At 36.1% G+C, this 25,838-nt stretch overlaps 1 protein-coding gene across 1 annotated transcript in view; it reads left to right on the forward strand.

Annotated features, from left to right (window-relative positions):
• Positions 1 to 9,342: 9,342 nt before the first annotated feature.
• Positions 9,343 to 25,838, forward strand: part of C5 (complement C5) — a gene marked incomplete at its 5' end in the record, with an annotated part of 86,151 nt that continues 69,655 nt past the window's right edge. Inside the window, 8 exons of the mRNA XM_081103371.1 lie at positions 9,343 to 9,407; positions 13,019 to 13,211; positions 15,033 to 15,195; positions 15,481 to 15,551; positions 17,892 to 17,983; positions 20,027 to 20,109; positions 22,839 to 22,929; positions 24,939 to 25,053. Coding sequence (XP_080959497.1) covers positions 9,343 to 9,407; positions 13,019 to 13,211; positions 15,033 to 15,195; positions 15,481 to 15,551; positions 17,892 to 17,983; positions 20,027 to 20,109; positions 22,839 to 22,929; positions 24,939 to 25,053 — 873 coding nt within the window. The remainder of the gene's footprint in view (positions 9,408 to 13,018; positions 13,212 to 15,032; positions 15,196 to 15,480; positions 15,552 to 17,891; positions 17,984 to 20,026; positions 20,110 to 22,838; positions 22,930 to 24,938; positions 25,054 to 25,838) is intronic.

The raw sequence follows: 25,838 nt of genomic DNA on the forward strand, positions 1-25,838 counted from the left end.
TGTGCCGGTTGCCTTGGGGCAGAGCGCGCGGCGTGGGCGGGGCCTGCCGCGACCACGCCCCTCCCCTGCTGTGGTGGGGGTGGGGCTTCCCGCCGCCAGTTCCGCCGTCGCTTCAGGCGCGGGAAGGCGTGGGGAGTCCTTGCGCGAGAGGCTTGGTGCGCGGCGCCTGAGGGAGACCCGGTTTCCTGCAGGACGACCTGGAGCTGTCGCCGAGTCCCCGCACTTCCGATGCTGGTCGTCTGGCCTGGAACTTGCGAGGCTGGCCGCGCGCTTCTCCGCGCATCTTTTCTGAGGCAAATTCTCCTCAGCGACCAACAGGCCAGAGGTGAATGAACCGCTGAGCGGGCGCAGCTTGGGCTCCAGCTGGCGCCGCGGTTGGGGAGCGAGGCGAGCCTGGGGCTCCGGGCGGCGACCGTTCTGTGAGCTGTGGTTGGTGACAGGGGAGCCAAAGCAAGAAGCCTTTTCAGGACACTTTGGTTGGGGTTTTTCTAAAAGTGCTGCATTTCACCATATAGCCAACAGATTAAGAGAATTTAGCAGATACTGCCCTGGGTGTCAGGGGAATAGTGAATTTGTTTTTTTATTTTATTTTTATTTTTATTTATTTTTTTAATATTTTATTGATTTTTTACAGAGAGAGATAAAGAGTCAGAAACATCGATGAGAGAGAAACATCGACCAGCCGCCTCCTGCACATCCCCCACCGGGGATGTGCCCGCAACCCAGGTACATGCCCTTGACCGGAATCGAACCTGGGACCTTTCAGTCCGCAGGCCGACGCTCTATCCACCGAGCCAAACCGGTTTCGGGTGAATTTGTTTTTTTTTAAAAAAAAAAACTTTATCACCAAGGACGCCTGCCTCCACTCCAGCCTTTCATTTTTTTTAAGTTTATACCCTGGACCATATCACCCTCAGAGGCTGCACCATCTCCAGAAATCTCCACTACAGTCCCTACCTCTCTTTTCCCATAATCCTGAAATTTTAACAGCTTGTTTGCCCAAAAGATCCCCATCCCCCAACCCACTTCCCTCTGGCAATCACCATGCTAAAAAAAAAAAAAAAAAAAAAAGGCACACACACACATACATACACACACACACAAATTTGAATTTCTACAAAAGGGAAAGCCCCTCTATTCAAAAGAGTTCCTGCTGCTATAGATGAAATGACCTAATTAGGAAATCGCCATCTTACAGACATATTTGATTCGGACAAGGATTATCAATAGATATTAAAACCATTACATGAAATATTGTTGGTAAGTAAGATATTCACTTGCTCTCAAAATATCACCCCAGAGATTACTTATTAATTACAAAAGGAAAAAGTGTCTTTACAAAGGAAACTGAGAGAACTACTAGTAAATAACTTATTTTTTTTAATCCTTCCCAAATCTCATTGTAATGATAGTAAAGATATCAAAAGGGAACAAATTCAAAATAGCATCAGGAAAAGAAGTGAACTAGAAGGAAATTTCTAGAAGAGGTAAGATAAGTTTGTATTGACAGGTAAATCAGAGGTGAAGAAGGTGCTGTCTGCGATGGAGATTGCCATGGTGGAAGTGGGAGACAGAAAAGCTTACTATTCCCCTGCCTACTCGATGCCCCCACATGGGCATTTTAGAGGCAACTCAAATTCAACATGTCCACACTAAACTTACTGCCGTCTCTTCCCCCAAACAAAACTGCTCCTCCTCCTCCAATATAACCCGTCTCAGCAAAAAATATCTCATATCATTAATTGCTCAAGCCACAGACCTGGGAGTCATCCTTGACTCTTCCTATTGGGCACATCCAGTCACCTAGTCCTGCTGCTCAAAGAGGACTATTGTCAATTCCCACTTCTCCATTCTGCCACGTTGTCTGGACATGCTGTCTTCACTGCCTTACATCTCAACCCTGTCTAGTCTGGCTTGTCTCCACTGTGACATTCTCAAGAACACCATAATATAATTATCACCATGATCAGCTCATTTGCATGTAATCCCCATTCCCAGCTCCAGTCAATCACTATCTACTCTGTTTCAATAGATTTGCCTTTTTTGGACATTTATTCAACATGGTTCAAATTTACCCAAGCTGGTTTAATAAAGAAGCAAAATACAGAAATTTAAGGAAACAGGGTTAAAAAATTAAAGGGTTAATAAGTTATCCAGAGACTAGAAACTAGATCAGGGACCAAGGGTCTACATTTTCATCTTGTACTGGGACTCTCAAATTGTATAGATGGCCCTGGCTACTTCTTTCTTTGTGATTCTGGCCTTTTTCTTTTTCTCCCTCTTTCCTTCCTTCTTCTTCCCTCCTCCCCTCCATCCTTTGTTCCTTTCTTTCTTCTTTTTAATCCTTTCTGAACATCAGTTTCTGTCGAATAATAATGCAAAATCATGCCAACCAACATCAAGTGGCCTTTGCTGTGGGCAATCATTTCATTTATTTATTTTCTTCCTATCTAACTTCCATAAAGATATCCATGAAGCATTCAGCGGGGAGGGGTGTGTGTGTTCTGTGGATGAATAAGGGAAAAGAAAATTGAGGGGGCTGGTCAGTGATTTGGGGCAAAAAAATCCACTGAAAGATTTTTATATCTAATTTAATTTCCTATTAATGGAGCCTTTTTCATGTTTACAGGCAGAAATAACAGAGTTGATAATGTAGGAAAGATAAGATGCTAGAAAGAATAAGCCTAAGAACTTATTACATGCTTATATGATTTTCAGTGCTCAGGGATATCACATTTCACCATTCCTGTGAATGGTATTGTTATCTCAGAAAATAACACCTGCACGGCAGGTGTTGTTATCTCCAGGAAATAAGCTAATTCACAGAAGAGACATAAAATGGGAAGTCAGGATTTATGGAAAGGCAGCACCAATTATTCCAGCCTGCTTTGGGGTGCTGTTAAATTACGAGCAGCAGGTGGTGCTTTCAAGTAGGCCTATCAGCCTGCTGTTCTCTATGAACTCAAAGTACACTTGCAAATTAAATTATGAGTATTGATGACCAAGGAGGAGCAAATGCCCATTAGTGGTGGGAGTGAATGCAAGGGACTTTCGTGAAAATTTTATCTTTAATGCAACAGCTATACTAGTATACATGTTAACTATTGCTATGTAAAAAAAAATTACCCCTAAACTTAGTGGGCTAAAATAACAACAAACATTAATTTATTTTCAACAGTTTTTATGGGCAGGAATCCAGGAAGGACTTAGCTAGATTATTTTGCCTTGGGTTCTCTCATGATTTTTCAGTCAAGATGTTAGCTTTGCTGTGGTCACCGAAAGGCGTGACTGGGGTTGGAGGGTTTACCTCCATGGTGGCTCGTTCACAAGCTCTGGGCAGGAGGCCTCCAAGGCCTTTCCCCATAGGCCTCTCCCTAGGCTTCTTGAATGTCCTTACTACATGGTGTCTGCTTTCCCTCAGAGTAGGCAACCAAGAGAGAGCAAGGCGGGAACAGCAATGTCTTATGTGACCTAACCTCAGAAGTCACACACCTTTATATTTGCTTTATTCTATTGATCAAATAGACCAACTCTAATACAATATAGGAGGGAATCATACAAAGACATGAATATCAGGGAGGTCAGGACATGAGGGCCATCTTGGAGACTGGCTACCACATGTGGACACTGGACCAGTGGATATGTATGGATGAGTAGTAATTAGATAAGAGAACTCGTTGAACAAGAACTAAGAGTATCTGAAAAAGTGTGGGATAGTGGAGCCAAAGAGGGAGTTAATGGGTCCAGTTTGATCTGTTAGAGGGTGTAAGATATAGAAAGGACAGCTTCAATGAGGTTATAAAAATAAGAGATAAAGAGATGGTGGGCACTTTCATTTTTGTCACTTTGCTTTCTCTGAAGAAAATGTGCTTAACTGCATTCCGTCATGAATACTTGATTTTCTATTTTGATCTTGTTATTTTCCACTTCCTTCACACCCTCTACTCAGAAATCCTCTCCTATTCCAATACTGATTTAGTAATCTGAAGTGGACTTTTGGGACATGCTATTCCAACCCACTACTCTGGTGACTTACAAGAATAGTTTGAGCAACAACTTTCTTCTTCATGATTCTTCAGTTACCATTTGGGACTTAAAAATACAAATCCATCCATCCTTAGCTCTGAACCACTGTGTTCTCAGGATTTTCCCTTCAGTCTTTTCAGATAATCTCCTCCATCTGCCATTTGCCTGCTTGTCACTTTAGCCAGTCTTACTCCAGCACCTTGTGAGGAAAAGAGAATCAGACATAAGTCAGACTAAGTTCTTCACTTATGTGACACTTAATCCCTTCTTGTGCCTTTGAACCTTTGCCAGAATGTACAATAGTATATAAAGAAGAATCAAAATATGTGGACCAGGCTATAAATTCTTCAAGAGTCTTTAAAATGGAAAACCAAACAAAATAGCTGGAGAAGGTGTCAAAGAGAAGGTAAGACTACAGCCTGGTTTGGTATCTCTCTCTCTTTTCCCTACTGATCCCAGCATAACTCCCCTTCTCTACAATTTACTAGATGTATGCCCTGAGACAAGTCACTGTATTTCTCTGAGCCTCAGTTTCTTCCTCAGTCACACAAGAGTAATAATACCCTTCAGAGTGGTTGTAAAGATTAGAGACAGTTTATGAAAGTTAATTATTGCAATAACTAATACATGTTAGGAGTTAGGATACAATGCGTTGTCAATATTTGGATAAGCCCTGCAAAAGCTGGGAAAATGTCCTCTATGTCTGAATCTGTGTAGCATCTATTAAAATGCACTGGAGTTTGTAGGGCATGCTAAGATAGTGAATTACTACACCAATTCCAGGGAAGTAAGAAAATGCTTCAACAACATCTTACATAACAGTCAGAGTGAGGAGGAGCTTTCTGAGCAAAGACCTTTTATAGCTTATGAGATAAAGAGGTAGAGTACACATAATCTGCTAACGGCAATCGATGCCATAAACAAGAGAAAGCCATGTAATGCCACCTGAAAAGGGCCTGGTCTATGGGAACCTTTTTGTGCTCCTTTGCTCACTAAGAATGTTAGGATGCAACAATTAGATGGACTCTTAAGAGGTCAGTCATCAAATCCCAGACTTTTAATCGATAGCAAACAAATAAAAGAAGTGGAGGAAAAATTCTTCTGGGCTCAATGATACATTTTTTCATCTTGTCCTGGCAAAGTGGCTCAGTTGGTTGGAGCATCATTCTGTACACCAAAGGTTGTGGATTCAATTCCCAGTCAGGGTTCAATCTAGGTTGCCGGTTCAATCCCAGTTGGGGCACATACAGGAGGCAACCTAGATTGCGGGTTCAATCCCAGTTGGCGCACATGCAGGAGGCAACTTATGATTTCTTTCCCAAAGAGTAAAACTGAATTAAATACAGATTTCTATGATCCAATGCACATATTAAAAATAAAGAGTAGACAGCCCTCGAATATGTGGTTCAGTTGATTGTGCGTCCTTCTGTGCTACAAAAGGTTGCCAGTTCAATTCCTGATCAGGGCACATGTGTCCATGGTTGCTGCTTGACCCCTGGTAGGGGGTGTGCAGTAGGCAGCCGATTAATGTTTCGCTCTCACATAGATGTTTCTCTCTCCCTCTCCCATTCTCTTTCTCTAAAAATCAATTAAAATATTTTTAAAAAATAAAGAGTAGATGATTATTAATATGCTTTAAACCAGTAATAATAAAAATAGTGAATATTTTCAAATTCATGATACTTCAGGTTCAAATTCAGAGCCAAAGACTTTGTACATGTTTCATTTCATTCTCCCATCAGCGCTATGAGGCATTTTTTAAATTTGATTTCACAGATGATGAAAGGGAGGTTCCAAGGTTTCATTACGTTGACCAGGATCACATTGGTAGTTAGATAGAGCCAGAATCTGAATTCAAGTTTCCTCACTCCAAAACATACCTTTAAAAAAATGTAACGTTTCAAACTTTTAAAAAAGTGCAGCAACTAACCTATCCGATACCAGTATATCTACCACTAAACTCTACTGAATTAGTTGTGAGATAGTGCTATACTGACTTCAGATGTTCCTTTAAAACAAAAGGTGATGGATTGGGAGCACTCTATAAACCTGCTTCCTACCCCCATATTCTGTGTCCCTTCCCATACAAATTTATCCTGACTTAGTATTTGCTTTTCACCATCATATGTGTATGCTATTACTACCAGTGGAAATGTCTATAGACAGTAGCATTGCTCTATATGTTGTTGTTTTTATTAAGCCCTGATCAGGTGTACCTTGGTAAATATGTTCTCCCATTCAATTTGTTGATAGTTTCTTTTGCTGTGCAGAAGCTTTTTATTTTTTTAAATTTTGTGTGTGTGTATTTCTTTTTTTCTTTTTTTATTGATTAAGTTATTACATATGTGTCCTTATCCCCATATTATTCCCCATCCCCCCACTCATGCCCTCATCCCCCTGTTGTCTGTGTCCATTGGTTAGGCCTATATGCTTGCATATGAGTCCTTTGGTTGATCTCTCGCTCTATATGTTTTTAAACTTATATAAATGTTATGCTCTTTGTGTCATTCTGCAAGCTGGTTTAATCAACCAGCATTGCCTTCCATTGTATGCATATAAGTAATGTATTCGTCATTTTTCTGCTGTTTTAAGTTTCTGCCAAATTTTTCTTATCACAAATAATGCTACAGAAAGCATTTCTATACTAGTCTTTTTAGGCATATGTGTAAAAGTTTTTCTGGAGTACGTATCTGGAGTGTTCACTTTTCCATTATCCTCTACCAGGGCTCATGCAGTCTGTGTGAATTCCCTATTTGATGTTGAGATACCAGGGTCTTGGATGTGAAATATAGGTATAGGATTGTGAAGAAACGGGGGCTTTTAGAGGACTTTGTGTTGATAGCCCAAGTCATTTGGGAGAGGAATTTTAATTTGCAGCTAAAGCAGTGGATCTTGGGCACAAGATGAAAAGAGATTGGTTTATCCTTTGGCCTGATCAACTAACAAACTAATTTCAAGCTTTATTTGGAGTTATTGATAGAGTGAAGTAAAAGGGAATGGTCCAAGTGAAATAAGATCATTGGGAATAAGCTGTTTGGTGCTTTAAGTCAATGTTTTTAAACCAGGCATCCAGGGACCCCAGGTTTCCCATTGATCTACCTGAAGGTCCAGCTGTGGGTACATGTTAGGGAGACAGGCAGACAGCAGGGCCACCCCACACTGACACACTTTTACTTTATACATTAGACTTTGTGTAAGATTTTGTTTCAAAAAGTTTTTGTAGCTCAATGTCTTTTAAAATTTGTATAAATACGTAGGAAGTCAAGTGACTAATGAGAGATATGTACTTATAAGGCTCTACAACTGGACATAGTTTGTGCCCCCAATTCTCTTTCACGTGGTGTTATGGTCAAGCACTGAGTAGTCTGTGTTCTGCAGTGCTGGTAGCAGCAATCCATATCTAAACCATGTTTCTGATGATATGGCAAATTAAGGATATAAATAGGTTAAGCATAGTAGTAATAGTATTTGGCTATTTATTATCCCAGGAGCACCATTATGTTGTGGTGACCTCAAAGAAGAATAAGTAATTCAGCTTCTTGCTTGCAGTGAAGAATGGGAACATTGAAGCTGGAGCATCAAGTGGGACCCAGGTCAGGAGGTGGCCTTGTAAACGAAGTGAAGCCATTTGTGCTCAATCATCAGCATAGAATTGAGGTAGCATTAGCAGGAAGGTCAGGTGACCACCAAAGTTTCTGCCAGACCTAGCTTCTCCTCTTTTAGAGATGCAGATTTGTATAAAAGCCAAAGACTCCCCAAAGGTCAGCATTTTTAGAATGTAAAGAAGAATTCATCTCTGAGCCATGTTTAAAAGGCAGATAAAAATTTTAAACACTGGTGAGAATCTGTAAATTGTTGAACTTTGGTTCTATTAAGGGTCTTTGAGATTCATCATTTTTTAAAAAGTTTTCTATTTGAGAAACCAATATCATCACTATTCACTTTATAATACAAGCAAAAAACTTGCACTTAACATACATATATCATCTATGATGATTTAAGTGTTCTCACTTTTCTCCTAATATCTTTTCCCGAAAATGACGGCAAGAGTACTTTGTTTGTTTTAACTTGACCTATCTTTCACAACCCAGTTTAATCATTTCACAGGCATTCTTTTGAAACAAATGGGCTAGAGGATCAGACAATACTGGCATATTTTTACCATTTTAATAATATATGCAAGAAACACCTTTAGTGATATTTGTATATCAAATTTCCTTTGTGTGCCTTTTTTCCCTAATGAATTCAGTTTTAAAAGATTTATAAAATAGAACCTTATTAATTCAAAGCAAGGAATGCTAATGTGACCATAAAACATCTGAATTACAGAATAATGTTTAGAGAAATTTGTTTTATTATTTTAAAATAGAGTATTTACTATGTACTAAAATAGAAATGATTGCTAATATAAGGAAGGTAGTGAATTCAAAGTTTTATAGTGAACATAAAATATCATAATATCTTAAAGATAAAATTGTATTTCATTCTAAATTAATTACTAAACTTCTTTGTTATAAGAAGCTTTGTTTTTCCTGAACTCTTACATTAAGATCCTCACTGGAAGATTTAACCTGAGGTTGTGTTTTTTTTTTAAAGAAAAATATTCTATGTCTGAATGGGTATAAATTTTGTATTTGTGGTGTACAAATTAATAGATATTGAAGGATAGTCATTCCCTACTAAATACTAAAGTTTTTGACTGGCTACTTATTTCCTAAAGAATGATGTTGGCCTGCTCAACGTGGCATTTTCATTGCCCATCACAATCTTTCCTCCACCTAATGTTCAGCTTCTTTTCTAGACTGGGATAGACCAAAGAACTATTCCATAGATTTCCTTTGCAGATTCAGCTTATCACTAGGCGATTCCCAATTCTAACAACAGTATTGCTCAGGACTTCTCTAAAAAGACCACTGAGTGAGCCCTGTCTAAACCAGGTGCTCACAGATGATGTAATGGCAGAGCAGTTACCCTGGCCAAAAGAGGAAAGGCCAAGCAAGGGCAGTGTGACTTACTGGTTTCTAGCTTTAAGCCATTCATTGCAGTGCCAAACTCCCATGTTAGAATCCCTTTCTTTGTATTAATTAAAATAAATTCTCTAAGTGTAAATCCCTATGAAATATCGCCTCCTTTTATACCTGGGCATTAAAGGTTGCTTCAGTTCTGATTTTATTTTTCCAACTTAGAAGTCTTTCTTTCTTACATTAATAATTAACCAGTAAACTAATTTACTCAAATTCTTTTAGCTGGGTTTATTTAAAAGGAGAGTAACTTCAAGAAAAAGGTTATACCCATGGTTTACTGCTGTCTCCAGCCATGGGTCTTTGGGGCATACTTTGTTTTTTAATCTTCCTGGGAAAATGTTGGGGACAGGAACAAACGTAAGTAAAAGGACCTATCTTGATTTTCAATGCATCTTAGTTGTGATGAGTGAAAAATAAAATCAGTTAACTTTGTTAATTCAAAAATTACTTTCTACTTTTGAGAATACCAAGTGAATATTCTCATCTGAATAAGAAACTCATGGAAGTGTTTTGATTTGATGAATAGCTAACAACATGACAGCTTTTACGGGATTGCTTTTTATTTAATTACATAAGTGATTATTCAAATTTCACTTTGAAAAAGCACAAAATAATCTCTAAATGACAAGCTTTCTTGTCATTTATTGCTTATTTATATTTAGTGCATTGTTTTCTAAATACTGTGCATAATTAAACAAGGGTTACTTGGGGGTTAATTCTAATACAGTGATTTGAAAAACTATTGTAATTATTTTTATATTTACAAGCTCATTCTTCACAATGGTTAGTGTTATTATTGAAATACTGTATATTTTAAACTATGTCTTAAAATAGTGATTCATATCTAGAAATAACATTATTGAAAAGGAACTGAGTATCTAATTGAACCTACTAATTTCACATATGAGGATAAGTGGCGACAAGGAAAGTGACTTACCAAAAGTCACTCTGTTAAAGAGAAACAGAAGCAGGACTAATATTAAGGACTCCTCTTTACCATTTTAATTTTTTTCCATTTATCATAAATGTATAAATATGTAAACTATATTATGAATATAAATGTGTTCTTAGGCTCTCATAAATCTGATTTCCTTGCATTGCTACAATCACCCCAGTACCTTTGGTATTTTTTATTTATTCATTTTTGAAAGACAAGTGGCTGAAGTTCAAAGAGCTTGAGATTAAGTGGTAGAACTAGGACCAGGATTCTGAATTCTTCCTATACACTGTACTGGCCTTTAATAAGCATTGCCTCTCTTTCTCTTGAAAAAGTGAGAGTGTACCATTTACAACATGGTCATCAGTCAATTAAATTAATAAATTTATATACAGCTTGCATTTTAGTGGGAGAAGCAAATAATGAATGAACCAATGAATAAATGAATAAATAAGGTCAGGTGATTGATTATTCATGCTATGAAGAAAGAAGTAACGGAGAGTAATAGGATACAAAAATGATGAGGAACTATTTGAAAATGTAGACAGAGAAGGTTCTTTTTAAAATTATTATTTTTTATTTTTTTCCGTCACCATTCTCTAAGGCACTCATATAGAACTTGAAGGAAGGGAACAGTCTTTGCAAATATCTGGGGAAAGAACATTCCAGGTAGAGGCCAAACTGACATTTTTGCCCCCCTGCAAGCTGAGTGGCTTGATCCTCTGCAACTATTGAAAGAAAATTCTAAAAGTGCAAACTTCTTTGGATTAGACTGTGCAACTGATAATCAGCATGGACCAAAATCTGGAAAAATGGTGGTTCCAGAGCCATCTTTTACGGACTTGTCAACACTGAGTAGTTTATGTTTCCCCACCACTACCACATAGACAATTCAAAATTAAAACATAAAATACAAAATTTCTAAGAATACTGAAATTAAAATACAGATTTTTTTCTAGATTTGCAAAGCTCTTGATAAATTCAGTGTAGTACAGCAATTGAAAGTGTTACTTCAGGAAACAGGCTGCTCGAGAACAATTCCACATTCTATAACTTATTGGCTGTGTGACCTTGGGCAAGTTAATTATCAGTTTTCTCATCTGTAAAATAGAGGTAATAATAAGACTTTTCTCAGACAGTGGTGGTAGCAATACAGTGAATTTATATATGTATCATGTGCTTAAAAAGGTACTTAGCACATTGTAACATTTCTGTATATTTACCTTATTATCATCAAAGCTAAAGTTTTCTTATTTTCTGATATTTCTGGGTAAGCACTTGGGGAAATCAGATGACGGTTGGAAGTCTGGAGACTCTTTTCTCTCTTTCATAATTTGACTGTAAATGGTTCTAAATTAGTTGTCATGTAGAACTGCCAGATGTCTAAAGGAGTTAATTGCCTCCAAATTAATTTCATTGTTACTAAACACTTGCTGATTTGAAAAGACTTTTTAAATGTCATAATTTTGACAAGAGCCTGCAATAATTCTGCCAGTTGAAGTGATGAGCTCTTAGGTCTCAATCATTATCACCTTTTGGATTGAAACTCTTTTTTCTATGCAGTAGAATAAACACTTTTTTCTATGTAGTAGCTTTCACTGTTCAAACTATATACTTTGTGATATAATTAATAACCTGGTTTATATTTATAGGTTTTCTTTTAATAAACAATGAAAAAAATCACACATTAAAAATTTTATTTCAAAAACATATAATTCATATTCATTCTTGTATAAATCACATGAAAAATAAAACTGAGGGAACAGCCTGGGGCTGTGAACAAAGCTTGTAACTTTGACCACACTTTAACACAACAAGAGAGATCTGAATATAAAGTCTTTCATTCACATATAAGCCAGGTGACCTCAGTCAAATTAACCTCTTATCACTTGTAAAATAAGAAAACAATAGTATCTACGTCATTGGCTTGTTGTAAAGATTAAAAGAATCTATACTAATAAAAGGGTAATATGCTGATTAGAGCACATGTCTTCTGAATGTCCTTCTGGACAAAGTCACGGTGGTGGGGGCCAAGGCAGAGGCACTTAGGGGTGATCAGGCTGTCAGGAGAAAGCAGTTAGGGGCGATCAGGCCAGCAGGGGAGGGCAGTTAGGGGCCATCAGGCCAGCAGGGGAGGGCAGTTAGGATCAGGCCTAAACTGGTAGTCGGACATCTCCTGAGGGGTCCTGGATTGGAGAGACTGCAGGCCAGGCTTAGGGACCCCTCCCCTGCACAATTTCGTGCACCAGGCCTCTAGTTGTATATAAAGTGCTAATACAGACACTCATATATGATAACTACTCAGTTACTGTTATTATCATTATTATTGTATGGTTGTGATTATTTGGTCTCTAAGGACTCTGTAACTATTTGCATTTTCAAATGCATTCTCCCAAACTCACTTTTATTCTATCTTTTTTAAAAATCCACTCACTAGTATAACACCAGTACTTCTAAGATTACTTCCTTTCAAATAATTTAGTGAAATTAATGAATCTTAACATTTATTGAGTACTAAACATGCTAAGTGCTTTCATGTACATAGTCTCACTTCATCCTTACCTCAGCCTGGTAAAGAAGGTGATATTTTCACAGTTATTTTTGTCTCAGAGAGGGTTAGTGACTTTAGCATGGTTACTTAGCCAGTAGGTGGCAGCACTGGAATTCAATCATTGGTAACTGTTGCTTTTTTCTACTTTGGGCAAAAATAGTGACCCTATTTACATGTTCTAGTCAACTCCAGTAAGTCTTTCTTTATTGCAGTAGCTCAAGAAGGTGCTATTACTGCCTTCCTAAATGTTAACTAAATCTCCAGTGCTATTTTTCAAGTCCGGATTTCAAGCTATTTCTTTTTTGTAGACTATGCTGAAATGACCATAGATCACAAATAAATTTTAATTAAAAAATTATTTTTAAGTTGAGAAAATGTGCTTATTTTAAATTGAATGTTTCAAGTGAGATGAAGAAATAAGAAGTATAACAAAGTATGTCATATAGAGATACTGATCCTTCTCTTTTCCTGTTTCAACAGGTATGTCATATCAGCACCAAAAGTACTTCGTGTTGGAGCATCTGAAAATATTGTAATTCAAGTTTATGGATACACTGAAGCATTTGATGCAACAATCTCCATTAAAAGTTATCCAGATAAAAAAATTAGTTACGCTTCAGCCTCTGTTACTTTATCCACAGAAAATAAATTCCAAAACTCTGCAATCTTAACAGTATGTATTTATCTTTTCTTTTCTATAAACATATAAAATATTCTCAATTAAATGTGTTCAAAGTTTGAATATTGATAACATAGAGATTTGATCTTTTATAACATTATATCTTTGTGTGATTATTAAATGATGTATGTCAGTCACTAATAATATGAAGGAAAGAGAAAATTCTAAATAGGAAAATAAAATTGTACTAATATGTAAATATTTGAAAATACATCAAAAATACTTATTATCTGTGAAAATTATCATTAGAGAGAAATAGAGAAATATGATATGCATATTGATCTATAATGCATTGCCTACAGAAAGCCATAGATGCTATTGAACATTTGTTTGTTTAAATTCCAATACTGTACAATTATAGTTTCCAAAATGAATAAATTATTGATTACTGAAGTAAATAGCTCTGATTGACAACCTATAGTTAATAAAATAAAATAAAATAAAACCTTGATCAAATAACTTTTCTCCTATTAAGTTATTATAGCTTGGCTAGAAAGGTGCTTTCAACTCATTTCTTATTAAAAATTCTGACAACTAAAAATAATTTTCCATACTTATTTATTTAGCAACGTGAATAAATATAACCAAAATATTATTTTAAATTACAATAAAAATTCAAGAACCAGAAAAATAAAAGACTGCTTGGGCTCTGAGGTTCATTTATACCACTCTTTCTTAAAAGTGAGTTCTGTTTAAACAGTGCTAACTTAGTTAATTGGAAAGGAGATTAAGGTAGACAAATCATAAATATTGGTGCATATCTTAAGCGTCTAATTTTATCTTAACATTATAATGTATCTTTATTTGCCAATTGTTTGATATTGTGCCAAGGTCTTTTCTTCATGTGCAGACCCATTGATTGGAATGCCAAATCTTATTTACTATGTGCCACACCTTTAATAAATCATCTTTGTTCCACAGTTTCTGTTTCTTTGAAGTGGACGAAGTACTTAAAGACACTTGCAAAGAACCTGAGTGCAGAATCTTATTAGCTTGTTACTGTTTTCCAAACTTTTTCAGTACTCTCACATATGTAATTTCAAGCAGTTGATTTTAGTGATTAACTTTTATCCTATGTGTCAAAGCCTAGTTTTAGGAGAAGCATTTATCTTTCTTTTATTACTTTTTATGTATTAAATTTGCATACCATGCAACGTAAACTGGATAATTACAATTACTTACAAATATTGGAAAGCATGCAGCTCAACTGGTGGGAATAGAGGATATAGATATAATACAAAGTGTCCAGACATCAGTCAGGATGTTGAAGGGAAGAAATGGAGACCATGAGCTAATCCAGCAAGCTGATGAAGTGAAAGAGAGCCCTAGCCAGTTTGGCTCAGTAGATAGAGCGTCAACCTGTAGACTGAAGAGTGCTGGGTTTGCTTCCGGGCAAAGGCACATGCCTGGGTTGTGGGCTCGATCCTCAGTAGGGGCCGTGCAGGAGGCATCCAACCAATGATTCTCTCTCATCATTGATGTTTCTATCTTTCTCTTTCCCTTCCTCTCTGAAATCAATAAAAATATATTTTTTTTTAAAAAAGAGAGAGCTTCAATAGCTTAGTTTTACTAAATGCATATAACATTTAGGAAATATTTTTAATTGCTTAAAACTAAATTTTGGTTATGATATTTAACACTGAAGGGCTTTGGGCAAAATTTATTTACCATTCTGTCTCCCCTACTGTTTTTAAAATGATTAAATACACATACTTATTTCTCTTTCTAATGAGATTACAGTGGTATTTAGAAAATCCAAATATTTTATAACCTTAAAACTATTATGTTCTTTTTTTATCAACATTTCTATTACAGATACAACCCAAACAATTGCCTGGAGGACAAAACCAAGTTCCACATGTGTATTTGGATGTTTTATCAAAGCATTTTTCAAAATCAAAAAAAATGCCAATAACCTATGACAATGGATTTCTCTTCATTCAAACAGACAAACCTGTTTACACTCCAGAACAATCAGGTAGAGTATAAGGTACTTCTTCCCCTGCAGAGGATAATTGACACTGCTTAGAGCTTTTTAACACTTGAAATTATGTGGACACAGGTTTTTAAAAGAAAAGACTCATTAATAATTTATATATCTGCAGACTAACTTTTTCTTTCTTTCAAAAATTGATTTTCGTGTATTGACCATGTATTGATTTATTTTAATGAGATTCATCTTTTTAAAGAATGATTATTGTTTAAAAAACTAAAATACCCTTGTGTTTAACAGAGTTTTTGATGCTATCAATTATTCTTACAGTAAAGGTTAGAGTTTATTCACTGAATGATGACTTGAAGCCAGCCAAAAGAGAAATTGTCTTAACTTTCATAGTAAGTATGTTATTTATTTAAATAATAATTTAACTCATTTTTAGGATAAGATACATTATTTCATAACCCTACCCCAATGCCATATGAACTCATTCAGTGCTCAGTAAATGGTGACTGAACACTTTCTGTGAATATAACATTGTATGTCTATATCTCTAAAATTGGCATGTGTAAAGAAGCCATGAAAATGAAGCCTCAACGATTTTAAACTAAATCATTTAAATATATACTTCATGATTTCTTTCTTTAAGAACATCAGTCAATCACTAAGAATTAATTGAATATCTATTATGTAATTTTTTAATTGTACAATTCAAGATAAAGAATTATAATCAATGAAATTTACATTTGAGGACCTTGGAGTTTAATAACTAACATACTAACACATGAAAAATAGTGCTAAATCATGAGGTAAAGATGAGCAGTTACTTATTAACAATATAGGTGTATTAGTAATGGCCCTTCACTATAGGCTGCAGCACCTTTTCTCCTAATTGTACAATAGGACAAATGACACATAAGCTCAGAGGGAAGACAAAATAGGGGTGAGATTGAAGGATGGTATAATCCTTTTCTGTAATTGAATACGTAAAGGAAATCTTAATCTGGGTCTTAATGAAAGGAATAGCCATAGGGTTTTTTAAAATAATGAAGAACTTCCCATGGTAATATATAGCATGAATTTAGCTATGACAGTAAGAAATGGGGATAGTACATAAACTGGCTGACTGATGTCAGAAGTCTGGAAGAGAACTAAGGAGAGGCAGTCAGCTCAAATACCCTTTTTATGTCAGAAAATACTAGAGCATGTGGTCAGATGCTGTTGATTCTACCTTCTACCCCTCTCGGTGGTTGCACTTGAGTGATGTAGAATCCTGACACCACACAAGGAAGAATGGGTGCCAGTTGTCCTGTGTAAGAGCTGTCCCAGGAAGACAGGATTGAGGAATTTGATCCTAGAGCAGTGGAGAGTCAGCATGCAGAAAGTGTCCTGAAAATGAAACCCGACAGTGAAGGGGTCTGGGTTGCCTGTCACTACTTGAGCCAATTAAGCAGAGACAGGATTGAATCGTATATGAGCGTTTTATTTTCCAATATTGCCAGCAACATTGGAGAGCAATGGTCATCCACAGAAATCTGTCCCACACACCCCCTTTCGTTCCCCCTATAAACAAGTTGCTTATATTGGGTAGAAGGACAAAGATTAGGAATGGGTAAAATGGTTACAGATTACAGACAATGCAGGCTAGCGGTTATAAAGGGTAGGTGCTTCCAGGTGGTTACAGCCCAGGATTCCATTGTTTTGGCAACAAAATTGTTCATCTTTCCATGATGATAGGCAGTTCTCCGATAAGGAGAATGGACCACATTTCGAGTTCAACTCCCAGGTCCCGGGGCATACAACTCCCAGCCAGGTCAGAGCATGCTTTCTTTAATCAGAACAAAACAATCACGGTTAACAGAGCATGATTAATATTCTTTATAACTATAGCTATTCCCCACTATTCTATTTCTGCCCCTAACAAAAATAGTACTTGAGAGAGATCATCTTAGAAGAAGCACAGTGTACAAAGGACTGCAGGGATAAAGATCAACCTAGAAGATATTTTGCCTCAATTCTAATTCTTTTTCAAAATGGACCTTTGCAACTCAAGAAAAAAAATACCTCAAAAATCCGACCATTAATTTCACAGTCATGGCATATAGTGGTAAATTTCTGGGTTAAGTTCAAAATGGACCTCTAGATGTAGTCCAAAGAAAATAAGAAACCTCATTTAAATAATTTCCAAGCCCACACAGAAAAGGAAGCTTATGGGAAAGCTTTATGAAAACTTTAATTTTGTTTAACTAATTTGAATGTTTTATCAAGCTCAAAATGACCATACTGCAACTATAAAGTATCTAGCTAATAAATGTATTTTATAGATTTTGGTATCTATAAAGCCTATGAGTTCACATTTGATTAATTATAGCATCAGTTATTTCTATACTTTGTTTTTTTAGTTATACTAGATAGAGTTGAATCTCATCTAAATAACTGAGACTAGGATACCTGGAAACTGATTTATACGCGCGCGCGCGTGTGTGTGTGTGTGTGTGTGTGTGTGTGTGTGTGTGTGTGTGTGTCAAGAGAGGGAGAAGGGGTCCAAAAAGAGAGAGGGACGTGGCTTAAATGAGCCATATTTGCCTTCCACACATTTAAATAATCTTTCTCCTTCATATTTAATTTGAAGGCATGGATATTTGTTAGTAAATATTTCTGTAGATCAAATATAATATAATCAGTTAATTTTTAAAATTCGGTTTATGTGCTTTGATGTTGTTTGTTTTTATTCAAAGGATCCTCAAGGATCGGGAGTTGACATTGTAGAAGAAAGTGATTATACTGGAATTATCTCTTTTCCTGACTTCAAGATTCCATCTAATCCTAGGTATTTTAAAGTATTTGTTAATAAAGTTTTCTTTAAAAAAACACATCTGGAACTTTTGGTGGTGAGGCAGATCACCAGTCAAATGAAGCAACCTACTGTGAAAGAAATGAGGATATGCAAAATCTTTTAAAGAGTAATGAGAAGCTAGACTCAATTTCTGGGGGAGGGGAGAGGAGAATTTCCCAATACTTCTCATCAATTTTCTTTACACATAGAAATTAAACTTTGGAAGAGGAAAAATAGACCCCAGGCAGGCTGGCTGGCTTTCTTTCTTTCTTTCTTTCTTTCTTTCTTTCTTTCTTTCTTTCTTTCTTCTTTTTTAAGATCAAAACCATCAACCTTTCATCCTTTAAGAAAATCAAATAGACTATCAGTCTAAAAGGCTAGTGTGGTCCCGTGCCTTGCTCTGAAAGTTATAAATATATTACTATTTGTAGTCTTTTCTGCATAGACTATCATATTTCAAGAGGGAGGATGTTCTTGGAGCTATTTCTCCCATTTGGCGTCATGTTAAAAGATTTAAGAATGTGTTTAAACAGAATCCAATGTAAAAAATATTTAGTGAACACATTCCTAGTATGTGCAAAGTACGAGAGGAATGAGAGATATAAAATAGGAATGAAGAATCCACAGTTCCTGCCTTCAAGTTGTTTAGAGTAGGACAAATAAAATAGGTGCACCTATAAATGGCCAAATTACTTTAAAGTAGAAATCTTTTTATGGTAATTTTTTCTTTGTTCTCTAGAAGGTAGTTTACAGTTAATTTACTATACTGAAGATTATCTAAAAATTTGGATTAAATTGGGGAATTTAAATAATTTGGATAATTTTTAAATTGTATACTTTCTTGAAAATATTACATACTCTGTAGCACAGAACTGAACCTATTTTACAACTATTATCATTTCTCCAACTGTTATAATTTCTTCATCTTGTGCCATTTGCTCTGTGACAGATTATGTGTCAACCATGGTAGCTTCTCATGGCCAGTATTTTTGTACCTTTGCACATGTTGTTTCCTCTGCTTAGATAGTGTTTTACCTTGTTCTTCATAAAGCTGGCTTCTTCCCATTCTGTAGAAAACAGGTTAAATGCTCCCTTTTCAAAGACGTTAGTCCTGGACACATGATCTAATGTAGTCCCTCTCTTTCTTTTATTCTCTATTCCTTAGTGGCACTTATTTCAATTTTACAATTACTTATTTAGTTATTTACTTGCCTTTTATTCCCACTAGACTGTAAACTCCTTGAGAACAGGGATGGTGTTTTTATTGTTCACTGTTTTATCTCCAGCACTTCAACATAACAGGCACATAGAATTAATGATGATGATAATATTCAATGTATTGATTGATAACCAGTACACAAAGTAGATATAGTCTTTCCCATTTCACAAATGAGGTTAAGCAACTTTCCCAAGTATTCAATCTGCTAATAAATGGAAAAGTAAAAATTTGAAATCCCATGGACTATTAGGTCTATGAAGACGGACCCTTTTATCGTGTTTATTTTTTTTATCTATAGTGTTTAATCCAGTGCTCAGTAAATATTTTTGACTGAAGGTTTTTAATTAAACTCAGATAATTTTCCTCTTTGAACAGGCCATACTTTGTCTCCAGCTATAGCTTCTTATACATGAGGTGTGAATCTTATCATCTGGATGGGCTTGACCCGAATTATATGTTTCTAGAGACATTATTATGAATGTCCTACTATAGTGTAGATTTCAATATTATATTAAAAATATAATAAAGCTCCAAAATCAAGTAAATTCTCAAGTATCACAAGCTCTTCAATTCAAAGCTATTGACAATATTAAGATAAAGTACTTGGAAAAAATAACACAACATATGAAAAACTAATTACTAAACAGTGTCTAATATCTCCAAAACACTAGCTATTTCCATTTATTGCAAATAAAATATATCACTAAGACTATATTAACTTACTTTTCCCTCCTTAAAACAAGAATTGATTAGATTTCTGCTGGGTAAATTAAAAATATTTGAAAACTTATGTAATTTTAAATATCTTGCTTTCACAGATATGGTATGTGGAAAATTCAAGCTAAATATAAAGAGGACTTTTCAACAACTGGAACTGCATATTTTGAAGTTAAAGAATATGGTAATTTTTGACAATTAAAAATTTATCTATAAAGAGTTAATGCTTTTGCAATAATTATTTTCATTAATGACTTTAATGTAAACTCAATCCCTGAAGAAAAGGCAACCTGCTGATATGGTCAGAAGTACTGGTGGAGGGGGTGAGAGTGATTGTCCCCATGCCTAGGCCCTAGTTTCAGCATGCTCTTGTTAACCTTGAATAAGCACACCAACCTCTCTGGACTTTTGTTCCTCATCATAGAACCTGAAGAGTCCTAGCCTCCTGAGGAGCTTGACTAGTGAAGGTATTTTTCCAAGTTATGATTTTAGGAGAAACTTACTCAGAGATGAGGTAAATGGAACCCAGAAAGACTAATAGATGATTTACTGAAGTCATTACAACCAATTAGTGACAGAACAAGGACAGCAATGGGATTTCCTTACCTCTAGTCCAATGCTATTTTTCTTCTGGTTCACAAATCCCTAATATATTTATTTGGAAATTAAAGATGTTCTTATTTTGAAATCAATCACATTAAAGGACTAATAATTATTGTATAAATAGATTAATCTTTCAGTTTTTAATGGTTGTTTATTAGAGTATTTGTGTGCTCTAATATCCAATTTAACTTTCTTGAAATCATTTTTAATTCCCCATGAAACTCTTAATATGGAAAATAAACACACAAATTTAACAATTAAACACAACAGTGAAAACAGATTTGTTATAATGAAACTCAACTTTAAGGATTATAGGCTTGCCCAGACAGTGTGGATCAGTGGTTGAGTGTCAACCTATGAACTAGGGATGTGCAGGAGGCAGCCGATTAATGATTCTTTCTCATCATTGATGTTTCTATCCTTTTATCCCTTTCCCTTCCTCTCTGAAATCAATAAAAATAAATAAATAAGTAAAGATGATAGACTCTCAATACATATAATTACAACCAACCTCCCTTACTCCAAGTGTTTTTGCTGCTTTCTGTACATATCTAAAATTCATACACCTCTTATTATCTGTGGTCGCCCTCATCTATTCATCAACAAGCTCTCTCCTGGATTACTGCAAAGCCTCTTGGTTGCTATCTCTGCTTCCAAACTCTTCCCCCTTGGTTTTAGCCAAAATAATGTTGAAATGCAAATCTCATCATGTTATATCACTATTGAAAAGTCCCCAATAATCCCTCATTCCTTTTATAATGCAAATCAAAATCTCTAATTTGAGCTGGCCTGCCTCCTCTTCAGCCTCATTTTATACCACTCTCACCCTTGCTTCCCTCCAACAGTGGGTACTTTGTGCATGATATTCCATCTGCCTACAACACTTTTCCCTCCCTCATTGCCTAGCCAGTTCCTACTCACCTTTCAAGTATCAATTGAAAAACCATTTATTCAGAAAAGCTTTCCTTGAATTCTCTTTCTTGAGTAGGAGTCTCTGTATTTCTTCATATCTGTTTTCATAACTGTGGCTTAGGTGTTTATCTGTGCTTATGCTTGTCTTCCCTGCTTGACTGTGAGCTCATTAAGGACAGGGTTTGTGTCAATTTTGTTCACTGGTATATCACTGTTGACAGGAGTGTCCCTGCTATATGGATGAAAGGGTGAAATATTTTCTTGAATTTCATATCCTGGAGAGAGCACATCTACATAGGAACACAGCCTAGAGTAGAAAATTTTATTGTGCTTTTACTTCTAGCCTTCACCATCCAGAAAACACATGAACCGTATCTGTAGCTAACTATCTCACTTACAGTTGTCTGCCAGTCTATGTCCACAATATCAGGATCACTCAATCACCCAATTTTCTATTAACTGCTGTGTAGGTTAATAGAATTAGAATCCAGAAGCCCTGGTACACAATCTGAGGAAGTATAAAGAGAAAACAGTGGCATTTCAACCGGTGATATTATTTTCTCTTGGGCAATCAAAAAAAAAAAAAAAAGAAAGAAAGAAAGAAAAGAAAAGAAAAGAAAAGAAAAGCAGGGATAACCCAACTCCTTTCTGCTCTAGTTTCTACTTTTGCATGAGTATTATTTCTTATAGTTCATTCTAAACTCTCTTTTCTTTTTTTAAAATATATTTTTATTGATTTCAGAGAGGAAGGGAGAGGGAGATAGAAACATCAATGATCAGAGAGAATCACTGGTCCTCTGACTCCTACATGCCCCCCACTGGGGATCAAGCCTGCAACCTGGGCATGTGCCCTGACTGGAATCGAACCGTGACCTCCTGGTTCATAGGTCAACATTCAACCATTGAGCCACGCTGTCTGGGCATAAACTCTCTCTTCTTGACTAAAGTCAGAGTTTTATGCTGGAATTTTGGACTGGGTGGATTTTATCTACTGGACAAAAAAGGGAAATGTTAAATAAGCAGGAATTTTCTATTTTTAATTTAATAAGCACTTATTATACTTAAGACTTATGAGAAGGATGAGAGGGGAAGATATACAAAGATATATAGAGAACATTTTATTTTCAAGGAATCCACACTCTAGTCAAGGAAATAAACAATTGCCTATAATAAATGCTGTAATCTAAGTAAAAACAAAGTGCTTCTGATACATAGATAGCTGGCTTGACTTCCGATTGGTGGATTAGGAGACTTCCCAGTGATGTCGTAATGGTTGTTGTTGTCCCTGATAATGATGATGACTACAGCTGGATGTTGTGTTGATGTTACATCAATTTTACCAGACAGAAGGCTGCTCTAATTTAAGTGGTAATATTGCCTTTTCCTTTTTATTTTCAGTGTTGCCACAGTTTTCTATCTCAATAGAACCAGAAAATAGTTTCATTGGTCATAAGAACTTTAATAATTTTGAAATTACTATAAAAGCAAGGTAAGAAAGTTATTTATTTTTCATATTATCCAGCTAAATTAAGTGCCAACTCTGGTTGGTGACAGTTATCCAAAATGAGATCTGTGATTTTTTTTCCACTTTATTGAGATGTAATTGACATGTAACATTGTGAATGTTTAAGATGTACAATATGTTGATTTAATACATTTATGTTGTTGAGATCTGTGATTTATTGGCAATCTCTGCCATGAGTTTGGGATTGACTGATTGAGGAGACATTATACCTATAGTTTATTTGCTCATTCTGATGTGAGCTGGTTCTGATTTTAGCTTTGTTGTTATTCACCAGCAAAAATAATCCTAAAGAATCACTGTGTACATTTAGGAAACAGCATGATTTAGGATATTGGGACTGAGATATGAAGCCTTCTTTCCTTTTAATTTATTAATGGCTTAATCAGCCAACTAGTGCTCCATAACTACCTCAAGACTCAATGCCTTAAAACGATGACCATTTATGAGTTAGCTGGCAGTTCTGCTGATCTGGACTAGGCTCATCTCAGCTGGACTCACCCACGTACCTGCAGCCATTTGGCAGGTCAGCTGGAGGCTGGCTGGTTTAGGCAGGTCTTACTCACATGTCTGGTAATTGGCTGCCAGTTAACTGAAGCTACAAGGATGATTGGACTATGTGCATCTCTCATCAGCTAACAGGCTAGTAGCAGCAGAAATACTTGAAGAGAAAATATGAAAGCATAAAAATCCTCTAAAGGCCTAAGCTTGAGACTGGCACACCGTCACTTCCACCACATTCTTTTGTCCAAAGCAAGTTACAAGATCAGCCCAGGAGGAAATAGACTCTCTTCACACTCTTTGCACATAAATAGCTGCAAAGATGGTGAACATATGGGCAAGTGGAAATTGGGGCTAGTTTTACAAGCAATCTACAATAAAAGTTTAGGTCATTTAAAAAGGCAATATCATGTAGTTATTAATAACAGTAACCAATTTACATAACTATATTATCAGGCAGTTTTGAAGCACTCTGTATATATTAGCTCATTTAATCTTTATGAACACTATGAGGTAGATACTATTACTACCCCCATTTTAAACCAAAAAATGGAGGTACCGAAATGTTCAGTAATTTGCCCAAGATTGCACAGCTAGTAAGCCACACAATCTGTCTGGTTCTGAGTCCAGGCCCTCAAATGCTTCCCTGTACTGCCTCTCTTCTAAAATAGAGTATTTGTTACTTTGTCTAAAACACATAAAAGGCTCACCTGACATGGAATTATAAAAAGTAATTTCTTCTAATGGAGACACTATTTGTTCAAACTCTCAATAAGGAAAGTTAGTTCCTGTTATAGTATTATTTGCTGTGTGGAAAATTTCCTTTACTCTTACTTTAATTCTAAACTAAAAAGGTTTAATATACAATTAGGATTAAAATAAAATTTATCTCACATAACAGTAAGATTGGGCATGCTGCTTTTAAATACATAAAAGGAAATAGGAGGGAGCTCCCCACTGACATCAAAATCATCAAGGAAGCTATGTGTTCTGTAGGAAAGGGCTCCGGACCTGAGTCTTTTGATTTCCTCAAGATCAGTTTTTTTCATCAAGCACATAGTCATAAAATTTGCACTTTGGCTTTATTATTGTAATTTTATGAGGATGAAATGTAATTGTAGATGGAAGACAATTTAAAGTGTATCAAGTATACAATGTAATTTCAAATTGTTAGTTTATCTGAATTTTATTTTTTCATTTTTATATATATTTTATTGATTTTTTTTACAGAGAAGAGGGGAGAGGGATAGAGAATTAGAAACATCAATGAGAGAGAAACATTGATCAGCTGCCTCCTGCACACCCCCTACTGGGGATGTGCCCGCAACCAAGGTACATGCCCTTGACCGGAATCGAACCTGGGACCCTTTAGTCCGCAGGCCAGTGCTCTATCCACTGAGCCAAACCGGTTCGGCCTGAATTTTATTTTTATAACCTTGATAGCCAAATAATCTTATGGTATTATTGTTTGACAGATATTTTTATAACAAAGTAGTTGCTGAGGCTGAAGTTTTTGTCTCTTTTGGAATAAAAGATGACTTACATGATGATAACAAAGAAATGATGGAAAAGGCAATGCGAAGCACAATGGTAAGATGTTAAGATGTTCAGTCGAACCTAAAGATACATTATGAATGCTAGAGATGGAAAATAACTTTAAAATTATCTAGTCTGATCCCTAATTTTATATAGGGATGGGAAATGGAAGCTGAAAACTCTCCATTGGCTTCTTATTGTCCTTAGGATAAAGCCAACTCGCCATGACATCAGCCTCCCTCGCCAGCCTATCTCCTGGCACTTCCCACCTTCCTCTCCCTTACACTAGTCTCTCTTGCTTCTAGGTCTTTGCAATACTGCTCCTGCTTGAGAATACTCTTCCCCTTTGTCCCCTCCAACCTCTTCTTTGTCTGGCTAATTCCTCCTCAGACTTTAAGTCTCAACCTTGATACCTTTTCTCTGGGAAGTCTCCCTGATTCCTCTCAACTAGGTTAACTGCCTCTGCCAGGTACTCCCTTAGGCCTTGAGCCTCTCTTAGTAGAGTACGTTTTATGATTTATTCTCAACCAGGGACTATTTTTACCACTAAGGGGAAATTTTGAGATGTCCCACAGACATTTGTCATTGTCATAACTGGGGAAGAAGATGCTACTGGCATTTCATAGATAGAGATCAGGAGTGCTGCTACACTCCTACAATGTACAGAGCAGCACCCCCCAACAGAGTTATCCTTCTAAAATGTTAATAGTAATGGTTTATTTACTTTTCTATCATTGTCTACACTAAACCCCTTGTGAATCTGAATTGTTCCCACTATATACTCAGAGCCAGCATGGTTCCTGGCAAATAGTAGGTACTACTCTCTATATACTTATGAG

The sequence above is a fragment of the Myotis nattereri genome, assembly GCF_964212035.1.
Source record: "Myotis nattereri genome assembly, chromosome: 12".
In the NCBI taxonomy this organism is placed as follows: Eukaryota; Metazoa; Chordata; class Mammalia; order Chiroptera; family Vespertilionidae; genus Myotis; species Myotis nattereri.